Below are 25,056 nucleotides of genomic sequence, written 5' to 3'. Positions count from 1 at the left end.
GTTTATTGACTTTCTACTGAGTTGGGACAGTTTTCACACCTTCTAGCAGCCTTTTGTTTTGTTCTAACCTGTCGATAAGGTTTCACCCCACGATTATTATTCCTTCCGACTAAGTACTTCGTCACGGAACTAAGATAAAAATGTGAGGGAAACTCATGCTGCATTTGCGTTGCAAAATCACCAGAGATATTGCGCATTCCACTGCTTCATAACTACTGAAGTAACATCTTATAAGGTATCGAATTTTACGGAGTATGTGATGATTTTGATATTACTCCGACTCTAATTAAAACAAAGTCAGTTTTCTCTATCAGAGCTTACGTATTTAAAAAGGAATTAAGACAGAGAATATAATAATTGTAATATTTGGAACAAATCTGAACATACTTTATAAAACATGGTGCGAAAAGTAAAGATATATTCTTTACGATCTATATTAGCATATTCAAACGGGGTTCCGTGAAATACGTTTAGTATTACGTTTTAATAAATATTTACGTTTTTTCTTCTCCGTTGTATAATTTTACACGCCATATACTAAAGGTTTGTTGTTCAACAAAAAATATTTTGTAAAAAGAAGAAAATACTTTAAAAAAATGGGAGTTATAGGCTGAAGAAGAAAGATCTAAAAGATTTATCAATTTCTGAATTATTTTACGTAAATTTGTAAATTTCATTATTAGTTGCTCGTTTGTAAATCTGTTGATCAGTCCAGCATATCATTATCACATACCGTCAGAGACATACAACCGTTTGCAGTTATCAACATACCGTTAGAGATTATCGTGTAATTTGAATATTTTAATGGTTTAAGGATAACCTCGATAAAAAAATCTTAAGGCTTCTCCGAAGTAACAGATTTAAAGGTTGCCTGGACACGTCTTCGAATTCCTGATTTAAATTGCATATATCGCATTTAATACTGCTAATTGTAGTTCCAAAAGTAATTCTTGTAGTCATATTCCTTATAAAAGAGGCCCACCAGCGGCCGAGCGGTAAAGTCGCTGAACACTGGTAGTTCGGTCCGAGGTTCGAATCCCGCGAACGGGCTGGCTGCATGGGTGTTTTCGTGGTTTTTCCCATGTGCAACGTGTATACGAGCCAGTTTCCCTTAGAAAGTCCTCCACGAAAGGCATCCCTCCTCTTAGGCAGATAGCCCTAGTGTGCTTTGCCATAGTTAAATACACCACACCACCTTATAAAAGCTATATTTTCTGTTATCATACCATGTTTATCAAAGGAATCTATTACTATTATAATAGTAACCCCAATTAATCAATCATTAATACTGAATGAATACGAAACAGTTGCAGTTAAGGAAACTGTATTTCATTAGCAGCTGATCTAAAAAGGTTTCTTAGAAACAATGTCCATGAAACATGAACTCGTAGATCTGTTGCTCAAGGAAAAAGTTCAAGTAAGTAAAGTTTCAGAGAAACCAAGATCAAAGCGAATGTAGGTGGTAAAGGAAACATCAAGAAAAACAGGCCGTTTACTTTTTTCCTCTCTCTTTTCTTTTCCTTCTGCCTTGGTGGGAAATAAATCTTTATTTATATATAGTACTTGAATTTAAGGAGTTAGTGCTAACTAACTGGAAACTGAAACGTAAAAATATTTTTACAAATGCTGTTATTTGAAAAAAAAAAAAAGCTTTGCTTTCACGAATGAACACTGCATAATACGGATGAGAGATATTCACTATGCTTAGGCTTACGTGCTTAAGTATGAGTACAGTTTGATTAGAGTATTTATACAATGTTAAAGAATTATTAGGTGAAAATGTAAAAAAAAAATCCATGAAAGTTTCCATTCATAAATATCGCCATTTTGGACAAAAATATGATGAATTTACGTGACTGAGGGGAAAATGCAAAGTTTCTAGTGGCAACGATTAGATAATTCTTCAGATGACATAATATTTTTTGCATTCTGATTTATAAAATGAATGAACTTGTAAGTGAACCTAGCGCCAGTTTATCGCTATGGTAAATATATACAGGGTGTTTCATAGATCATGGGACAAACTTCGAGGGGTGGTGTAGCATACTAAAACATGCATATATTTATAGGATTAAGTGACGGGTTAAGCCAGGAAAGCAAAAAAACGACACGAGAGGAAAATGTGTTTATGTACAAAATCAGCGCAAAGTGCTTCTTTGTAGCAATACATTATTCACAATAAATGTTGAAAATTGCGACCACCAGTATCCATGCTTGGTAACGTCGCAGAAGGGATTGACGAACATTTTGATAAACGACAGGCATGAGCTTTCATGGTACCATTTGCAAAGTTTGAATGCATAGTAAGGACCTTTCTTACATAAATCGAAGGCAAGCTTTTATTATGGCATAGATAACAAATATTAAATGATTTATTTTCTACAAATTAATATCGTAATTAATTCAGGAACTCATTTCGAATTTGAATTTCAGAAATGTTTCCATATTAAAGTCTTTTTATCATATGTCTACAAAATTAAAGGGATATTAAGTAAAGGAATATCGTTGAATTAAAAAACATTCTCATAAATAATGGATTTTCAAAGAATATCTTAGTTCAAGATGTATATTTCGCAAAACTGCTAAACAATTAAATTTATTCTCGGAAACGTTTAGAGCAACAATATACTTGTTATAGGTGATTTGAACCATTTCACTTAAGTTCAAGTTCAGATCAGCTTCACTTAAAGAGTTTGCTACATTGGAATATTTATTTAAAAATATAATCTAATATTAAATATATTTAACTCAAAGGTAGAAAAAAGAATGCGAAATAGTAAATCGTGACTAATTTAAAAACAATGCGATTCCTTTTATTAATAAGGATTATTCGACATTGTGTTTAATTTGTGGATTTTGCTTGAGATTAGATTAAGTTTTAAGAACACCTTAATAATACTGGAACATAAAGAACTGTTGCTGAGAATAGAATTGTTTCCTTGTACAACGCTTCAAAACAGTTCAAGCAAAAAAAAAAAAAAGCATTAATGGAAGATGTAGTTTAAACACTTCTGTTATACTTCAAAATACTTAAGTATTCAAAACCTGCTAAAATATTTTATCGTCAGTCAATTACATATCTGTTGTTCTAATTAGTTGTTATAGCTACCCCTTAAAATATAGTACCCACATCATTATGGTTTCCGTAAATTTGCGTAGGAACATTACTATGATGACTGATCAAGTTTATTGCAATACACGCAATAAACATTGATGTCAGTTTATGTGAATGGAATAATTGGAAAAGAGACAACTAATGAATCATAAATATGGCTTCAACGTAAAGATGATGCGAGTAGTATTAAAAAAAACGACTTTCCACTTGCTAGGTGAACGTACTAGCCGCTTATATCCCGAAAGTAAGCAAGAGAGAGAATGTGATAATTCCTTCCAACCCTTCATACGAAACTGGGTCCCATTAAAATGCCTTTTAATGCTATAAATGAAAAGAGTGTGGATTTGCAGAGAAATGTTTTCTCTCAAATGAGTTTAGGTCCTCGGATTTCTTAAAATTGGAGATGACAACGAAAAATAAATAGCATTTTTGTTTTTAAAAACATGTAAGCTATAAAAATGCTCATAATTACTAGAAAAAAGGTTTAAATTGCAAAGTAATTCCAGGTGAATGATGTCATTTGTTAAATTTTTATTTAATAATATAAATTATGCTACTCGGATATATACGTTGAAAAACATAATATAATATCATCATTATAAACACTTAAACGAGATTCTTGAATGAAGAACATATGTTGTCCAGTTTTTCTTATTTTTATTCACATCACACACAAAACCATATTAGACTGAAAACTCCAAGCGTAATAGAACAGGTAATAAAAAGTAGCCTAGTAAGACAAGAAAAATACGTTACATAGATTCTAAAGATTTGTTTACATAAACATTTACTGCAAAGGCCTGACGGGAAAGAATTCAGACGATCGTTTTTCATGCCGTCTGATAACATGACCATTTTATTTTTAACTTACGTAGTTCTTTCTCTTATTCTTAAATTTTTCTTTCTGTATAAAAATTTCTTTCTGAATAATTAGTTTAAGCTATGAAAATTCTAAGTAAATAAATTTAGAACACAATTCGCCTTATTTACGCAGGTTGTAGGAAAAATTCCAGTTTTCATATGAAAACTGCTTTTATGCTTAATGTGGTTGATCTACTTGAATTTACCATAATATATCGAAATAAAAAATTTGAGTTTGGTAGCTGAGATACATTTTATACGGTTTTAGATGTGGCTTTCATTAATTATATATAGCTATTGTTATAATGTTCACAAAACTTGATTTTATATAAAATCATAAAATATTACCTAGGAATATACATTGATTTTTTCGGCAAGCTTTGCTGCACTGGAAGACAACTAATTTATCTGTGTGATATGGCAATTTTACAAAGCAAGTGGATGATTAATGCGGTGAAGAAGATAGTGAATAGTACCACAATGCGCTTTATGATGGAAAAACAAAATGGAGCGATACACGTTTTTAACGTACAACCAGTATTTAAGGATATGCACTGGACTAAATTATTTAATTTAGGCGAATTAAGCTCAGGAAATGAAATCCAAAAGTTTAATTTTTTTATCTATCATTAGTCTATCGAAAAAATTTCGAATTGACACACTTTTAAATACCGTGCTTTCGCCGCGATGAAATAATATATCTAAGACCCTTTTCAGAATTTGGACTAACCGCCTCAAAACAACGCAGATCTAGAATCGGCATCTTTTGGTAATTTAAGAACAAATGGTTAAATCTTTTAACTTTCAGACATATGTGCAATGGATACTTTTATTAGCCATCTATAAATTTAATAAAGACTCTCATTTTGGCGAATACAGGAATATTAAATGCCAGAACAACAAACTTTCGTTTCATAGGACTTGTTCCTTAAATTGATTCTTCCCTCTCTCCCCATAGAAAGGAAAAAAAAAACTTGAATTTATGTCAATTCTGAACACTAAAATGCGGTTTAAATAAGCAAATTTGTTTTATCATATTTCCAGGAGTTTTGCGTGTAAGCGCATGGAACGTTTCGTATTATTTTCAACATTTATCAAAATAAATAAGTAGTTCACTAAGCGGGATTTTTACTCTACAAAGACCATATTAAATTAGATTTTGATTTTTCCCGTCTATAATATTAAAACCGTTTCCATAAAATGCTCTAGAATATCTTGATAAACAAACTCTATAATTGGTCGCATAAGTCTAGGATAAATACGCAAAAAATTAATGCCTGCAGCTATCGTTTTCAAATGCGCTTTAATATCTCCCACCAAAAAAGTAATATATTCGTATACAATATATTCCAAAATCGTAGGAAATTCCAAGCAAAATGGCGTGTTTGAGGTTATAATAAATGACCTACCCCAAGCCTCCCACTGTTATTTTTAAGTTCTCGTTTCAGTTTCCGACGCTGACACAGCTGAGCTTTTATGCCCTTTTATCAAAGACATAAATATCTTAAAACATATCAAGATACCTATCATTTATAACACCGTCATCCTAAATAGTAGGATCTACCTTGACCTAAACCAGATGTAGGTTTATTCATGCTGTCATACTACAGCAATCAATGTCGAGTAAGAGCCTTTGCGTGTTCATGTCCGGAAAGCAGGTGCACTGCTTAGCTAGACTTTCGGTTGCCATGGTTTCTGGTTTGCAGAATCGTCCTTTCTCTCACGATTAAATTTGAAATGATTTCATTTGTCAATATCATCTTTTTAATATTTAAAATATATTTAAAGTATTAAAAGCATTATCCGTTGTACAATGCACTTAAAAATTTCCCCTTACGTATGGTATAACTTTGCATAAATTCCAGCATCCGTTATTTAGCAGTATGTAGTATTTCAGTAAAAATTTAAACACGTTAGACCTCCAAAAGGTATATTCGTAACAAAAAAATTCGGGCTTTTTTCATCGAAAAATTGCAAATGTATTGCAGTTTAAGGGAGAGTATTATCGTATTTTAATCCAGAAAAAGTTGTACAAACAGAAAATGTTTATTTTCTTTAAAATAACTTTTTAAATAATACACTTTTAATACACTTTTTAAACAATAAATTTATTCATTTGCAAAACACTAAAGTAGGCTTCTATTTTCACTAAAGTAAAATACTAAAATAAGTTCTCTAGTTGTAAGCATTAAAACACAATAAAATCAGAAAATTACTGTTACCTGCGTATTCAATTCAAATTAAATAAAATGGTGTTTATTATTGATGTAAAATAACAAAGCGAACATTATATATTATTTTAACTTTTACTTGTATTTGAAATAAAAGTTGTTAAAATTGACTAAAGTCACTGAAAATAGTTTGTAGAGACATTAGGCATTTTGGAAGCAGAAAACCGAGCAATGAGCAATGCCCCCGCCGGGACTCGAACCACGGACCTTTTGAATACGAGTCGAGCGTGCGGACCACTACACCAAGAAGACATGCTAAGAAGGCGGGAGAAATACGCTATATGCTTCCCCTTTTAAAGGCTGACTGGAGATTAAGGGATCCAATCGCCAAATCCCGGTGGTGGGAATCATCATCCACCACCTTTTCTAGTTCGGACGCCACTGTAGAGTCATTACATTATTTCGAAGCAGGAGAGATGAAAAATGAGCAATGCCCTCACCGGGACTCGAACCACGGACCTCTCGAATACACGTCGAGCATGCTGACCTCTATACCATGAAGGCATGCTAAAAGGCGAAAGATATACCTTATAAGTTTACTAGCATTTATTAAGTCGGAACTTTCATGCATGGTGAGTTATGTGTCATAATGTCTTTGCATTTTTTGTTTAACGTATTTTATTAAAAGAAGTAGTCATGGCACAAAGCAATGATTCACGCGGTAAATGAACAGCACAATACCCGAAGTTAAGTATTTTTCTAATTAAAGTAATATATAGGACGTAACTGGTTGCAGATTAATAATTACGGCCACTTATTTTCCCACTATTGTAAGCCAATGAACATGTTGTGTACATTCATATAAATTGGTTTATTAATATAATGTAACAACAAAATATTTTATATTGTTATTTGTTACGTATTGCGGACAACTGCTAAGGATGGATGACAGTAGCAACGATAGTCACCACAAAATGGAAGGCAAGAAAGTGTGCAAATTAGCATGAGTGGGGGATACAGTAAGAAGTGTTGTACATATGCAAATTTTGGATTGCCGAAGTTGTTCGTCACGTGATAGCGCTGATAAGAGATATAAAGGTTTGATGCGTATACACCGTTGTTATCCAAAAGCAAAATTAAACGGGAATGAATCAATTGACGAACCTGAAATTTTTGGTATGTCCCGACATGACTTAGATGAGTTTAAGCGTGGCAAGATTTTTGGCAAGCTTGAAGAAGGATTAAAAATAACAAATATTGCTAGGGGGTTATACATATGCCACAATGTTGTTTCAAGGCTTCGAAAATCATTTCAAACAAGTAGAATGTGCAGCAAACTACATGGGGGAAATTGTGTTTATAGTATGATACCTACAGAAGATAGATACATAGTACAATCAACAAAAACGAATCGACCCAGCACAACTACTCAGGTAGCAAATCAATTACTTGCTTCTACTGGCAAGCGAATCCCCCCAAAATACTGTAGGCAGACATTTGTATCAAGGAGGACTATACGCCGGTTGTCCTGTTGTGTGCATTTCATTGTCTATACGTCAACGTTCCGCCCTTCTACAATAGTGTCATCAGCACCGCAACTGGAGGGAAGACCAATGGGCTTGTGTACTGTTTTCAGATGAAGGTAGGTTCAGTCTCTCGTCTGACTGTGGACGACAACTGCTGTGGCGTGAGAAGTACTGCATATAGCCCGGCAGACATACAGAAAAGAGACCGATATTCTGCATGCAGTGTCATCGTATGGGCTGGGATCATGACCAAAGGCTATACGTCGCTCTATATGCTTCCAGTAGGAACTATGACTGGCCAGCTATACATTAATGATGTTCTGCTGCCTGATGTTCGTATGTTCCGTGGTGCTGTGAGTGATAAATTTGTTTTCATGGACCACAACGCAACGTGCTATAGAACATTTGCTGTTCAAAAGTGTCTAAAAAGCGAGGATATTCAACGCCTCGTATGGCCAGCACGTTATCCAGATTGTGAATTCCATTGAAAATGCTTGGGATGTTTTTGGGGGGAGTCTTGCTGGTCGACAATGCCTTCCTATAAACAAGGAAACATTCAGATGTGCAATGACAGAGGAATGAGATAAATTCCCCCAACAGCTGCCGGATAATGTTGTTCAAAGCAATACAAGATGCGTGCAAAATTGTATTGCCTCCATGGTGGCCATATCCCGTAATGACATGTACGCTAAAATTTCTTCGGATGGTAAGAGTATGTTTTTTTCAGTTTCACGTATTCAGAACAAAATGGCTATTTTGGCCCTTGAACACTTTTAAAGCCTTCTAGATTTCAGAGCGCATTAAAGTACTCTTATTTTACGTCCTAGTATTCTGGCATTGTTATATTTCACTTGGCATCCAACCACACTTACTTTTGTAAGCGCTGTATAGCCTTTGGCGATCCGTCCGTAGCAATTGTCCATCAGTGTATTATTATTTTCATATTGTTGACACAATCCGTTAATGTTTGACTTTGATCGTTTAGTCCAGCAAAGCAATCAGTTATCGTGATTTATAACAGTGATTTCCGTAAATATATTTACATTCTGCCATCTGGCATAGCAAATAATAATTCAAAAAATTTTTTTTCCTTGAAAACTTATTGCTTTCTCAGTCGAATAAGACAAAGCGCATGAGGACTATTTGCTTAAGGAGACTATCTTTTAAAGAAAACTCGTTTGTATTTACAATCAAAAGCGGCGAAAACTGCAAAAGTACTCATACAGCCAATATATTCGCCTGAATTCAAACTCTGATCGAAATACCAGAGATTTTATCGACTTTGTCACAATGGGATGCTTAGAAGTTTAATTATTTAAAACATTTCAATGTCCATGATATTTTTAAAAACTGGAGCCAAGATACAGGAACTCGGTTAATATCTTCTTCAAAAAATTAAAACAGCTATGTATAAATAGAAATATGATACGAACAGAAAGACAATTTCAATTATACAATCTTAAAATAGTCAGATGTAACATAAAAATACAATCCGTGTCTAACAATTGATTTGGAATTATATGGCTATTCTAATTTTCGAATGAAATGAATTGATTTCCAATTCTTGATCATTACAGATACATTGTTGATGTTATATTTTACTATTCTTTTCATAAATTAAACACTAAGATCAGAATGTAAAACAATTACACATGTTTCAAGTAATACTATAATATGTAGCAATCAATGATGGTCTGACTCTTTTCGTAGCTATATTTAGTGTGACCTTTACAGATGAAGACTATTTATGCTTTCAAAACGTGATAGCCCGGTAATGAGCATTAAATAGCTGTCTCATAAACTGTAGGATCTACAAATGCAAAAATCTTTCTATTGTTTTGCATGATTGTACATTCGTTACACGTTTCCAAGAATTATTTAGAGTTTAATGGACGGTCCTCCCAAGAGTATTAGTTCGAAATAGCATTCACGATTAGGTGTGTAGTGTTATTTGTGGTATAACAAAAATTACAAATCATGAAAAGCGTCTTTTGGATGCACGCCAGGCATCTGGGAAGGGCTACCGGAGAAGAAACACGTTACAGCTGCAGCCTATTATCACTTGCCTATTGCATGCAATGAATAAAACAGAAGGCATTATGGTTTCTTGTTTTTCGCATCCGACTTGATGTTATGTGCGTCTATTCGTCTGTGTCCTTTTTGTGGCATATCTAAACTGCATCATCTAGTCGCACGTAAAGGCAAACTACTTTGCTGCACCTGATAATGAGCATCTGACCACTGAATATTAATCGTTTTCTGAGAAAATATTTCCGTGCAGAATGCAAAAAATGTGTTTACCAGCTGCATTTTAATCTTAAATGAAAGAACACAAAGCTTTTTAAGTGTTTTTGTAAAAGCTACGCTTTGAATACATTCTGTATGTTAAACAAAATATCGATTTTCTTTCCATTTTAACTCATAAAGATCTTTTTTGTTTGAGATGTTGCTAATGAATTTATCGGAAACATTTGTAAATTAATTGCCATTTGTAAATCTTTTAGCAAAACTCATCCTCCTTTCCGTAATTAAATGCATATTTTATCTTAAGTACGGAATTAAACTCGTCTTTGAAAGAAACAGCAATACATTAATTAAATACAATACCTTAAAGAAAATGAATTAAATTACGAAATAATTTAGAACACAGTAGTTTTTTATTTCTTAGTCACATAAATGTGTATGGTGTATGTGTGTGTGTTCAGTAACCATGGAAAGTCTTCAATGTTCTCACAGTATTCGAACTCCAGATCTTCCAACTGTAGCCGGATGAGCTTCCAATTACTTCATGAATGAGCGTCAACTCTCCCTCATTACCAAAACAGAGCAACTTCAGTTTACACAGTTACAAAATGATTGATAAACTTTTGGATTTTTAAGCATAGTTGCATACTACTGTTTCACAGTGAAAACTGCATTGAAAAATTTTAAATTGTATTCTTTTTAAAAGAAATGCATATAATGATAGACATGCGATATACATTCACTCTGTATGCAGCTCATCAAAAACATTTTTGAACGTGTTTTCGTCAATCTTCTAAATAGCTCTTAAGAACATGGACATAATTTCGTCATCATTCAACGCAAAGATTTTGAAAAAAATTTTACGTCATGGCTGATGTGTTTTAAAATATCTGTTGTCAATATCTAGTGCAGAGAGAAGAAAATAGTCTCTTAGAAGTAAGTCTCGGGAAGTCAGGCTAAGCAATTACTTTATGAGTTATCTGTCTTAAAAATTTAAGTTGACCGTCCAAAAAATCTTTTTTTATCATTCTGAAGTTCACTTGGCTTTCTTAATTCTCGATTTCCGTATAATTCTGTAGAATTCGGTCGAAGAGAGTCTTCATTTCTGATGCATCACTCTTACTCATAAGTGGATAACCGATGTTTTTCTCTTATTAAAAAATTCTTGCATTTTGAAGGTGTGAAATTATATCTGCAGTATGCATTCACTTTCTGCACAAAACTATTTTCTAAATGTACATTGAACTGCAGTCATCGACATTTTCCTTGCATAATGAATTCAACCAAAATTCTTCTCTAAGGTAGACTCCATTTTTTATACAATGGGTAGCCGAGCAGTGACACATTGAGATGTGTTTTGTTACTACAAAAACATGTTATCATAACCTCTTTATAGAAGTTATATGCGCATTAAATTTATTTTTCAGTTACTGAGAATATATTTATGGATAATGTTGAGCTGGTAAAAGCCGGACAGTAGTTAAATTTTGATAATGCGTTTAGATTACCGAAATTTTAGTCTTATATTGGCATCAATTTTATACAAATTCTCTATATATTTACGGAAATTCTGACTGATCTATTTCTTCTTCAGGAAATAAAATATTCAACGGAAGCTATAATGAACATGGATATGATTATAGTGCAGAATTGTTTCGTCCTGTGAAAGAAAATAACCAGTGTCAAATGTTGTCGAAATGTCTAGAACTTATTACAAAAATTAAGTCAAAGATTAAATGCTGATTTACTCGGTTTGACTCTCTACCCCCTACTGAGAGTTTCGTCCATAATTATGCATGCGAGTCCAAAATAGCGGGGTTCAGCAATGGTGAAGTGATAAAGTGGCTGAACACTGGTAGTTCCACCTAAGTTCGATTCCAGGTGAGCGGGTTGGTTGAATACTCGTTTTCGTGTTTTTCCTAATGTGGATACGAGCTAGTTTGTTTTCTTTAGAAAAATCTTCTACGAAGGCCTCCTTAGGCAGACAATCTTAGCGTGTTTTGCTGTAATCAAATAAAGCAAACCAAACCGCAATAAGTGGCTTGCATGTAAACTTTATTGTAAAAGAAGTTCTCTTCTGTTAAAATAACAGTCACGTATTGTTTCAAAATAAAAAACCTTGTGATGGGAACTAGGAACGACATTAGTTGATCAAGCAATTTTCCTGAAAAATTCTACTTTGAAAAATATTTTGTGCTTTAAAATTTTTATTTATAAACCTTTATTTAATTTACTCATGATGTTTGTTGCTATGATCGAAAGTCTGTTGTCGATTTTAAAACTATTTTCTGATAAACTTCCGAGTTCAACTTTTATACACAGACTGTGTATGAATTCCAATACAATGTTGTGAAGTGATGTTTTTCAAAATTCGGTTAAAATGTTTTTATATTTAATGTTGAAATGATTTTTGTACATATGTTTAACGAATAAACTAAAAATTTCATAATTTTATTATTTGAACCATCGGATTAAGTAGGAAAATATTTTGCTGATGAAGTTTGTATGAAACATTCAACAAAATGTCTGATTTGTTTTGATGAAGTCACTCGATTTTTTTTACTATTGGACTTTTCATGATTTTAAAATTTTAACATTTCAAAATATATCTGTTACAATATTTGAGTTTTTCATAAATTATACAATAAGCACTTCGCTCTCTTTTAAAACAAGAATAACATATATTAATTGGGCGATTTTCTACATTTCTTTGAAATATGCTGTTAACATCCCGAAGCGTTACGTGATTCGCTTTATTTTTGACAATATGATAGCAATGTTCTGCTGTGGTTTTCACGTTTTTCGCTTTCGAAAAGATTCCTCCTTGCAGGAAAGAAATAATTGCAAAGAAATTCAGCTTTCTGTTAGCTACAGCTATAAAAAATATTAGTTAGGGAACTTTCTAGATTTTTAATGTTGTTAATATAACGTGGTGAAGCGATTTTTTAATTCGAATTAGAGCGATTTAATGTCGAAACTATTTTTCGCATATATCTTCGTTTAACGAACAGCATATAAATCTCATTAATGAACGAACGAATCGTTAACGAATAGCATAAAAATCTCAGAATTTTACTACTTGCACTATCGGATAAGGCAGAAAATAAATGGCTTTTAAATTAAGTTTATTTCAGATTTTAAAGTATTTTCTGATTGTTTAGGGAAAATCATTTGATTTCTTTTGCCATTTGATGTAGAAGAATTTTTGGAAGTGTTGCTGTTGTTCCTGTTATTCATGGCTTCAAAATTAATTTTCAATTGCATAATTTCATTTATAATGTGTCATTGCGGCTAAAAATGAAAATAAAAATAATAAAAGAACTTTTTATAAAAGGAGATTTATGGACAATTCATAAAATAATTAATGAACTAAGAGCAAAAAAATAATTTATCATAGAATTTAATGGAACAAGTGATTAAGCAATTCTCTGAACAAAATTTATCTTCAATTTTATATCACGAATACTAAAAGCATGGGCACCTAAATAACAAAATATAATAATCGAATTGTAATGTCAATAATATAAGCAATAAACTATATTAAGTTATCAAGGACGCCTCGAGATTTTATTATTCGTGATATAAAATCGCTGAGGAATTTTGTAAAATGAACTATTTTAACTTTTGTTGCCAATAAACTGTATGATAAATCATTTTTCTCCTTTTACAATATTTATTACTTTATAAGTTTTAAATAAAACCTTTTTTTGCATAAACTTAAAAAAAAACACTTTTTTTAATTTACAAAAAATTCTTTTAAGCTTAAAATTAAAAATGTACTTTCAGTTTATTTTTTAGCTGAGATAAATAGCGATATTCGGATAACATTCGAACAGAATTGCACAAATATTTCGGCACCTGGATAAGCGAGAAAAATACTACGTGCAAAAATCATAAATTAGTGATCAATAGAAAAAAATATTTCCTTTGTTTTTAATAATATCAGAATTAAGGTACAGAATTAGTTTTATTCTGAACTTCCCATTTAAAGTTTCCTTAAATATTAGTTTAACAAATTTGCAGTGAAAGGAATATACTAGCTCTAAATGTAGTCTTTATATGTTCTTGCATGAAATACTAATCTCAGAACATACCATCTACCAATTCGGTTAATAATAGCGTCACAAATAATTATAGTGTCTGATGAAATACGTATTTTATTATCCTATTCTACACACAAAAAAGCCTTCAAAGCACCTAAATTAAAAGCTTAGATGAATCTCTAAACGTAGAAACAAATTTCAAATGTTAGCGAAGCCATACTTAGGAAATTAAATTCTGGAATAAAATTAAATGAATGGAATACCTTTCACAATATAAATTACTTTCCAATCAATGTTAAAAAATATATTTGAAATTTACATAATCAGTTTCATGGGTACCAGGGTTTAAATGACATTTAAGGAAATTTAGCTGCTTTTGTATTAATTTATTTGAAGTTTATTTAATACGCGTAAATAAGCTGCACCTTTTGTAAAGGACAACAAATCTAACGCAAGGCGCTATCAAGTACAACTACCTGTTGCAATAGTTTTAAATCGTTAAAGAATTTGTAATTAAAATTTCTAGCATTGATGACATTAGAACAGTTTATTAAACTATTCATTACAATTTTTCAAAATAATCTGTCGCATTTACTTTGGAATTTGTAATTCTCAAAATATTCATCAATTAAGTACCATTCAAAAATACGTATTGTAAATATTCATTTATGCATAATTTTTTATTTATGTGTTATACGTGCAATAATATTAAATATTATTTGCTCAAATTTAAAATGCAACATACATGTAATAATATGAAATATTATTCTATTATTACTCTAACTTAATAATAAGAATGAATCGAACTGAATAATATGAATTCATTTCCAGCATAATTTTGAATTTCGCTAAAAATCTATTGTTAACAGCTTTCAAATCCTGCATTGGGAGTAATATAAAGAGGAGCATCTTCTTTTGTTCTTCGAGATTAATTTTTCACTTCTTAATCAATTCAAATTTATTAAAGTTTACCTAATTGCACGATCTTTCTTATATATAATTAACTTATCAATTCCTAAGCTAGTGTGTATTTTCTGGTTCTGATATTTTGTTTTGGACTACAGCTACAGACAGACTCACCTCTAGAGGGTAGAAGAACGTGTATTCTACTGGCCTCACGACAAATCCCTGAAAGAGAATAAATGCTCGAGTCATTCAAATGCCGAAACAACAGATGAAAACGATTTGTAAAATATTCAAATGTTTTGTATAAATTTCAAACATTTCAATGAGTAATAAAAACGCTCACTAAATTTTGTAATCTGTCACATTTAAAGAGAAGGTAAAATCTTTATGAATTTTTGTACTTCAGTGAATTAAAGATTATTTAGAAAGAAAATTTAATTTTAAAAGATATTTTCTCATTAAGTTCTTACAGGTCACGAAGGTATTATGTTTTGTCTTATTCGTATTTCTAAACATAAACAATAACATGTTAATAATATTTTTACGCAAATTCCTCGATCGTTGTTTTATCATATATTTATTTATTTACCATCATATGAGCAGTTGCACCGTCTAAGACATTTAGCTGTTATGCTCAACTGATGGAATCATCTACCAACTGTGTTGTTATACATAAAATTCAATAAAGTTTTAGAATTTTGATAATTACATAATAAAAACTAAATAACAAAAATAATTATATAAATACAAAAATAGATACAATAAAAAAAATTTAGAATTAGATAAATACAATGTGGTTATATATGAAGTCAATATAATATTAGAATTTTGAGAATTATATAATAAAATTTAAAAAAAAATTAAATATATAAATACATAATACCTAAATAAATATGTAAATAAATGAAACATAAATACGTAAGTAAATACTTAAGTATATCATTACAAATTTTGAAAATGAACAACATAATGTATGAGAATAGTAGAGGCTGAAAATGTAAGTTTTGTAAAGAGTTTAGAATAAGAGCGTAGTATTTGATTATGGAGTTCTTGAACGGAGAGTGAAGAGTAGTAATTGAATAAAAGTTGATGAGAAATAGTTTTTGAATGAATTGGGATGACTTTAAATGAAAAGTTCTATGAAATGTTTGATAGAAAGTAATTCTTGAATAAAAGTCTTGACTAATAATTTTGAGTTGAGACTTAATTAATATATTAAGGAGATGGAGTTAGAAAATATTCTTAAATTCTTGATTGAGCTTGGGAGATCTTGAAGATGTATTTAAATAAAGATGGTCTTGAGTGAAAGCATGAAAACGTATTTTTAAAAAAGTAAGTAATTAAAATAAGGTAGCAAAAAAGGATGGCGTATTAAGTAAGGTAAATGAACATAGATAATATGATTTCAAGTTCCTGTTAGATTATCGATGTTTGCCGAGATATAATTTATTATATTTTGAAGATGATTTCGTAGAATATTACTTGTTAATAATTGTTGAAACCATAACTGAGCAGAAGTTTTGTATGCTTTAAGGTGACAATCTTTAGTAAGGTTGCAGTGAAAGAGATAATGATCTATCGGGCCTTCATTCCCACAGGTACAGATATTTGTATGGTGAAGTCCGAATCTATGAAGGTATTCTGTAAATGGACCATGAGCTATTAGAAAAATGTAATGGAAAGGTTGGTAGATATTAAAGATCTGGAAGGATTTATTATCCTAATATTATGTAAATATTTCCATAGTGAATTATAAATATGATTTTAAAACAATTAGGATAAGGGACTATCAATAGGCCGGCTCCTTCGTTGAGCCACCTACGTTATTTTCTAGATATTAACAGAAGACGCCTCACTGTTTAGAATACTACATGAAGCTTGAAAACCGCCATCTTGATTGGAAAAAGATCCACGCTCAAACTTGCTTTACAAGAAAGTAAGATTTTTGTATTCTTCCTTCTAATTCATCAATGTAAAGAAAAGATAGGTATCAGAAAGACGTTAATAGTGTCTTAGTTGTTACTGATAACATTTAAAACTGTGTTAAAGTAGCGTTATTTGGCTATATTGGCAATGGTTGTTTACTTTGTTATAACCAAAATCACGAACGTGTTACATACCGACTGCTAGTTGCTTTCACTGAGCCAACGTGCGTTGCTATGAATGGGCTGGTTGCTCAACAATGGAAACCATATCGAGGCTAATATTTTTTAACATTTTCAAGTTTAAGAATAAAATGTGTCACTCTATCAGATCTCGTAGAACGCTATCAGGAGTAATTAAATATATAATTAGATAATGATCTAATTTTTGTTATAAAATAATTATAAGCTATTAATCTAATTTTAATCTAAACCGGAGTATCCTAATTCGTGTGTAATATGAATATTTTATTGGAATTTTCGTAATGATTTTCATTATTTCTTGCGTAATTTTTGCATATTTGTAGATTTAAAATTGTATCTATACAATGAATAAATTAATAAACATTAAGAAAAAAGTCTCTACGATAAAGACGGAAAAAGGAAAATTACAAGTTGCCACACTGTTCCATTTATTTAGGACGCAGTCCGGCCCACCTAACGAACGAAACTCGTCTTATGACACCCCACCCCGTTCCATAAAGTAAGATTGTTTGGGAAAGCATGTGGACAAGCATCAACAAGTAGGTACAGCAATGAATGGTTTTGCTAAAACAAGAGTTTGGCCAGTGAACAGAGATGTATTTCAAGACTCTCATTTTGTTGCAACAGTGCAGTTTGAGACAAAGGATGCTCCTGTTGTAGAAGTTCCTGACATAAGCCTAATTAAGACACAATAACACGCCGAATAAATACTAATTCAGAAGTCAAACAACAAAAATCAATTGATTCTTGTTGTTTGACTTCTGAATTAGTATAAGCCTAATTGCTTCCACTAATGGAGTGCCACATGCTATGCAGTCTCCAGGGAGAAAGCCTGTTGCAACCTCCAGTAGGAGAGAATCAGAACCACTTTCAACTGGTGCATCAACATTGTTGTTAAAGTTTCTTTGATTGAAAACTCTTCAATTCGTTGGAAAAAGCTCAAAAAACAATACTGATAATAAGTAGCCCATACAATCAGATCCTGGAAGAGACTTAAAAAACAGAAGGAACAGATCATGATGGCTAAAAAACAGAAGAGGCACCGCTTTGAAAAGACGACTCCAAACTTCTGGACAGAAGAAGACAGTACAGGCTAAATTTTCATTGCCTACCAATAAATAGTAAGGTAAATTTCATTGCCTATTTACTGATAGAAGGCCTATCAATTCCAACGAGGATTCATGATTTTGTGCTATCTGATGTGATGACTTCAAGAAAGACATGATTCAATGTCTATCGTGTATAGTGTGGGTTTATGAGAAGGGTGCTGGTGCCAGAAAGGGGATCAAAATGCATTATTGCAAAAAATACTAATGAAGTCATCAAGAACGAATAATTGATGCTGTAATTTGTGTAAGATTTATAGGCTATTTATAGGCTTAATAATTATTTTATGCTATTTGAAAAATTTCAATTTATGGTTATTGTTCTTTATACACTAGCCTAACTATAAATTACCCTCAAATTATCATTTTCATTAAATTGTTTCTAATAAACGAAATTCAACTTTATTTCGTAGATTCTCACATTAGGTCTTTTTTATGATTATAAAGACTAAACTAAAATCTGACTCCTGATTCCTTGTGAATAATGCAAAACTATCAGTACCTTTCAATGTATTTTCAGTGGTCTATTATGGTTCCTAACCAGTATTTTATTTACGAATCAAGCTCAAAACAGTTTTAAATATTTTATTGACTTGTATTAAGAAGATACTGTATTAAAAAGAAAATAACTACCCTCCCATTCATAGAAACTCCCTGGCTCAATAAAGGCGTTGCACCTATTTTCTGTTTTCTAATATTTACCAGCGGCCGAGCGGTAAAGACGCTGAACACTGGTAGTTCGGTCCGAGGTTCGAATGCCGCGAACGGGCTGGCTGCATGGGCGTTTTCGTGGTTTTCCCCATGTGTAACGTGTATACGAGCCAGTTTCCCTTAGAAAGTCCTCCACGAAAGGCATCCCTCCCCTTAGGCAGATAGCCCTAGTGTGCTTTGCCATAATTAAATACACACACACACACACACTAATATTTACTGAACATTTCATAATTATAGCGTCTATTCCTAGACATTTATAGTATGAGATATAATACTTTTATTCACTGTAGCATGTAAAAATCTGTAAAATTGCCGAATTTAACGATTTTAAGTATCATTTTGTAATAGTGACCCATCGATAGCAACCTTCCCCTGTAGAAGGATGAATAAAAGGGCGGAAAGAAAAAGGTTTTCAGGTTGCTTGAGAGACTGTAATTAACAAAAATAAATAAACGACGTTACGTATAACAACACGTAAACAGAAACCAAATTCATTGGAAGAATTTTGTAATGAAATCTGCAAGAGCTTTGAAGAAAAATACAAAGCAATGCACCAATGCTATGAGTCAGAGAAAATAAATGATATAAAGAAGAAGTGGGATAAATTATATTTTCGACTTCGGAGAAAAAGAATATAGTGAATAAATAAATTTCAGACGATATAACTAGAAAACGAGTCTTAAGAAAGTTTATTAAAATTAGCTGCGAACTAAGTCAGCTGCAAATTAAAACGAAGTATATATAGTAATAGAGAACTATTTTAATAGTTTGAAAAAAAAAATACTAAAATACATGAAACAAAAATCTAATAACATTGCAAGTAATGGAAGCTGAGTTAATCATAGAACAACTACTAAACTAAATAAAGTTAACGGCGGCAGAAAGTTTCTAATTATAAACATCTTATTTGCTAATCAGAACATCTTATTTGCTTAATTAGAAACATCCTAGTACCTCTTATTAAACGTGACTTCTGAATAACGTTTCGGAATAACGGCAGAAAGATGTCTGAGTGTTTCTGTTTTGGAAATAAACGTTGAAACGTTGTCTCTTGTCTTTACAATTTTGTTCTGCCAGATTTATTCAGAAATTTGAATTTGATAAAATGTACTTCTTTATATTTTTCATATACACAAATGCATTTACCTTTATTCAAGAATTGGAATTCTTATTCTGATTTTTTTTCAGTTTTCATAGAGTTTTATTTTAGATTTCTTTCCTTTTCACTTCCTTGTACGAAGTAAAAAGGAAGTATTGTAATCGCGAAAAGTTTCAGGCAGCATATTTCAACGAAAATATCCATTTTGACCGTTACCGAATGCAATTTAACGAATTTTTTTGCGTGATATCTGTACGTAAGGACAGAATAAAATACTCTTTTCCTTCAAAGAAAAAATATAAAACTGCTTTAAAATTAATTCTGAAGAGAATTTTTCGTGGCGTCTGTACGAACGTATGTGCGTACGTACGTATCTCGCATAACTCAAAAACGACTAGCCTCAGAACGTTGAAATTTTGTATATAGGACTGCTATAACATGTAGATGTGCACCTCGTATTTTGGTTGCAATCGGCCACACCAAACATATATAAATATATTTATATATATATCCACTCTGTTACCCGGCTCAGTGATCTCAGTTTCTTTACTCTTATATGTTTGTAAATTGTACATTTTTTGCTTTAAAAATGATTGTATTATGTTGTTTTTATCTTCCGGTTAAGGTTTTTATGCCTTTAGTAAATCTGTGTGCAATATATTTAGAATTATCAGCAATTTTAAAGTTGTTTAATTGCCGTTAAGCCTGTTTTAATGGCGGCCATTGATAATTACATTTGAAACAGGAGACTAGTGGATTTGTTGCCAATCTAGAGAAACTTAGCTTCGCAACAAAAAAGATAACGCATTCATTTATTATTGCCAATTAAATCATGCTTAATTCTTTCTGGAATTTTTTGAGGAAATAAGCGTTTGAGATTTACTTCGTAATTTTTAATATAGATATTTTGAGTTTTTATGTATTTTTGCCTTCTCGCGAAGTAAGAACTGAATTAATTAAATGAGAAATACTCAATCGTCTGTGAAAAACTGTTTCTTTTTTCTTTTATTTGCTTAATTTCTTTTATACATAGTTCTAGCTTTATTATAGTATTTGAATAGAACGTGTAGCAACGATAGATAATTCTTTAAATGATATACATTTTGTGCATTCTGAGTTATAATATGAATGAAATATAATACTGTTAAGTAAACCTAGCGCCAGAGTGATGTTATGGTAAACAAAGTGAATTTCAAAGAATGCATTTATTCTATTGAGGTTTATGCGCTGTCGGCGAAGTAGGTTTAATTCAATCTAATAAGTTTAAATAAAATGAAAAAAAAAGCGTATACAATGTCTCAAAAAAGTGATGGGACACTTGTGCTTTACAAAAGGAAACTGCAATAAAATAAATTTAAAAAACATGTAAAATTTTTTGTGGGTGTGTTTCATACTTAAATTTAGTAACAATTATTACATAACATACATTTTCTCAAAATATTAAAATATTAATTTAATAAAAATACAATTGTTTAGAACAGAGCAGAAAATTGCTCACTTAAGTGATGGGACACTTACTTTTCCATCAAATATTTATCCAAATCTTTTGCTTTTTAAAAAGTTTTAATATTTTGTTGGATTTCCTTTTACTTTTAAAACATGATTTAATCTTCTTGAGATGGAGTCGACTAATTATTTTGTGATTTCTGGAGTGATTTTACCCCATTCTTCTTGAAGCACCGATTTTAATTGTTGTTTTGAAGAAATGGTGTGTTTGTGAATTCTTGATTCCAATTCTTGCCAAATATTCTCTATGGGATTTAATTGTGGAGATTGTGGGGTCGTTTTTATTATTTCAGGACAGTTATACAGCAGTCAGAGTCTAACGTTCAAAGCACTGTGCTTGGGGTCATTGTCCTGGTAGAATTTAAAATCGTTAAAAAGGTTCAATTTTCGTACTGAAGATTTCAAATTTTGATTTAAAATGTCAATATACTTGTACTGATCCATTATACTGTTAATAAAAACAAGATTACCAACTCCAGCGGACAACATACACCCCATACCATAACTCCTCCTCCACCATGTTTTACTGTTGGCACCAAGTTCTGTTTGCGAAATTCTTCCCTGGGTTTTCTCCACACCAAGATTCTACCGTCAGAACCAAATATATTAAATTTACTCTTATCAGCAAATATAACTTCATTCCATTAATCAGAATTCTTATTTATGTTGGATTTTGCGAAAGCCAGTCTGAGTTTTCTATTCTTTTCACTTACGAAGAATTTTTTCCTGGCTGCTCTACCGTGATATCCAGTAGATCGAATTACTCTTCTAATAGTCTCAGAATTAACAATTGCTCCATATAATGCTTGTAAATCAGCAGCAACTTTAGGAGCACTCATTCTTGGATTTTTATTAAATATTTCGAACGATAATTCGCTTTATTCCATTGGATAGCTTTGATGGTCGGCCAGGTCTTCTTTTATCCTGAATCATATGATTCTTTTTATATCGTTTAATGATATTGAAAACTGTTGAATGACTGAAGTTAACTGTTTCAGTAGTTTCTCTAATAGATTTTCCACGTTCAATATGCAAATTAATAACTAATTTTCGCGAATTCCAGGCAAAGTTTCTTTTCGTTTAGCATTCATGGCTGCACAGAGCTAAAAAACACAAAAATTCCAAAACAAACTGGAGAGAAATACTGCAGACGATTTTATAAATTATTGGCAATTGCTTTTGGGTAAAAATAAATACCCCAAAAGATATTTTTATTGCTTACTTCAGACGATTTTTGTTGCATAGTACGTAGTGTCCCATCACTTAAGTGAGCCATTTTCTGCTCCGTTCTAAACAATTGTATTTTTATTAAATTAATATTTTAATATTTTGAGAAAATGTATGTTATGTAATAATTGTTACTAAACTTAAGTATGAAACACACACACAAAAAATTTTACATGTTTTTTTAAATTTATTTTATTGCAGTTTCCTTTTGTAAAGCACAAGTGTCCCATCACTTTTTTGAGACACTGTAATTTAATATTCCGTACAAGGAAGTCATGTGGTGTACACATCAGATTTTTTTATCTAAATTTATGAAGTTTAATCGTTTTTTCTCCTCATTTCTTACAGATTTGTGTAATCTTTAAAATCTTCCTTCATATTATAATTATTTTTATTCCTCACAGAATCTGTACTCATTTTCAAGCTAACTGCCGAAGACTACATTAACGACCGATAATTTCGTAACGGATTCAGTAGCTTCTATTATTGACAACACTAACTTTATTAATAATTTATACTATAGCTGCTGTTTTCTTTGTTTTAGTAGACTTTAAGATCTTAAGAATTATGTGTAAGCCTTAAAGCTTTAAAACATTTAATAATAATTTGTTACAGCTCAGATATAAAAAAATCTTTGGCTTCTCTATAACCTTTACAGAAAATGCTTAAAATATCTGTCTTTCTTATAAAAACATGGCTTAACACATTTCTTATTCCTGAGCATTAACTGGAGCTCTAGAACTCTGTTGCTGTTAATAGAATTGATTTTATCGGCAATCAACGGTGTTGATAATTTTCAAACCATTTGGTGTCTCAGGGCGTGTAAGAGAAAATTCGGAGTTGAATATCGATGAAAGCTAAGATGTTAATAGAAAATTGCATCAATGAACGTGTTATAAGGTATTTCTCCCACTTCCCTAGCGTGCCTTCGGGATGTAAAGGTAGCACGCTGCGCCGGTATTCCAGAGGTCCGTGGTTCGATTCCCGGCGAAGGCGGTTGCTAATTTTTCAATCTTTCTTGCTTCCAAAAAATCCTTATGACTCTACAGTGGCGCCCGAACTAAAAGGGTTGTGGATGATGATTCTCCACATCCAGGATTTGGCGACTAGGTCCCCTAAAACCCTAGTCGCCCTTTAAAAAGGGGAGTATATAAGGTATTTCTTCCACTTTCCTAGCGTCCTTCGTGGTGTAAAGGCAGCATGTTGGGCCGGTATTCCAGAGGTCCGTGGTTCGATTCCCTGCGAAGGCGGTTGCATGTTTTTCATCTTTTCTGCTTCCCAAAGTACCTGATGTCTCTATAGTGTAAGAATATGGAAATCGTCTAATGCCTTAAAAGCATAGATTTGGAGGCAGAATATCATTTAAGAAACTAAGAACATTGTCAGAACATCACTTTGTGAATGGCAGACTTACGAAGTGACGCGTTTAATTGTGACTTCAAAGGGGAAAGAAGACGTTATAAGTCCGCAGATATTATAAATATAAGACGCAAAAAAATGTATAAACTGTCGCCAGCGTTATTTTTGTTCACATAAATCGATTAAAAAAGTTAATTTTATATGAATTAACGTTTTAGCTGGAATAATAAACTCTGTTTTCTGGCTTCAATGATAAAAAGTGAACAGAGTAATACGTGTGTAAAAGTGTACAGAGTAATATGCTTTAAAACGTAATTACTCTGTTCATTTTTTTCCGTACATACGTATTGAAAAATGTATAAAGTAATACATAACTTTTTTAAAGTAGACAACGTGAAAAATCACGATTTTCTGTACTCCCTCCCAAGCCTTTACCGTAATGCATATTAGAAAGAATTTAAGTAACTATAACGTATCTCATAGTTAGAGATTTGCAATTGGCGACGCCTGAGTTTCTGTTTACGCAGCTATTTAATGAGCCCCCTGATGCCACGATTAAACAGTTGTTATGCTGGTGACGTCTGGCGAGTGAGTGCTGTAATGATCTGTTAATAGCGAAATTTAGGCACTGACGTATTTACCCAGTAGGAGCTGAAAACTATGTTGTAGCTAAATTTGTGTGGTGTTTAAGCTTAAATACTTTGTGTAGTTCTAACCCGCAAGTAGCGGTGGGGATATCTTTGGTTAATTTTTAATTTTCAAAGTCTAAATATAGCACTAACAGATATTTATTCAACTTTAATCTTCGTATGTCACCTAAAATTCCAGTATATATATATAATGTAACTATGACAGAAATAATTCTACCGAACTAGGTAAGATTGGTTTGAGTTAAGTTCGAAGATTTTTAAGTCAACTAGACTAACTTTGCTAGTCAAATTTCATTATATCTGAACGATAGAGCAATATTATTACAAATTCTATGTAGAATTTCAGTATCCATATATATAAAAAATTATAGCTTACTAATAATAAGGCCCGTCGAAATGTTTT

At 31.8% G+C, this 25,056-nt stretch overlaps 1 protein-coding gene across 2 annotated transcripts in view; it reads right to left on the bottom strand.

The window, feature by feature from the left end:
• The window catches only part of LOC118189393 (uncharacterized), a 333,651-nt gene that overhangs the window by 62,869 nt on the left and 245,726 nt on the right, over positions 1-25,056 (bottom strand). Inside the window, exon 4 of one of the 2 annotated variants that reach the window (XM_085812820.1) lies at positions 15,041-15,088. The exons of the other annotated variant lie outside the window; for it this stretch is intronic. Coding sequence (XP_085668946.1) covers positions 15,041-15,088 — 48 coding nt within the window. The remainder of the gene's footprint in view (positions 1-15,040; positions 15,089-25,056) is intronic. 2 annotated transcript variants of the gene reach the window in all.

This window comes from Stegodyphus dumicola, chromosome 3 (assembly GCF_044657685.1).
Source record: "Stegodyphus dumicola isolate Sdum_Otavi_A_Nest chromosome 3, ASM4465768v1".
In the NCBI taxonomy this organism is placed as follows: domain Eukaryota; kingdom Metazoa; phylum Arthropoda; class Arachnida; order Araneae; family Eresidae; genus Stegodyphus; species Stegodyphus dumicola.
The sequence above is the reverse complement of the archived record's forward strand: the minus strand, read 5'-3'. Positions and strand labels throughout refer to the sequence as shown.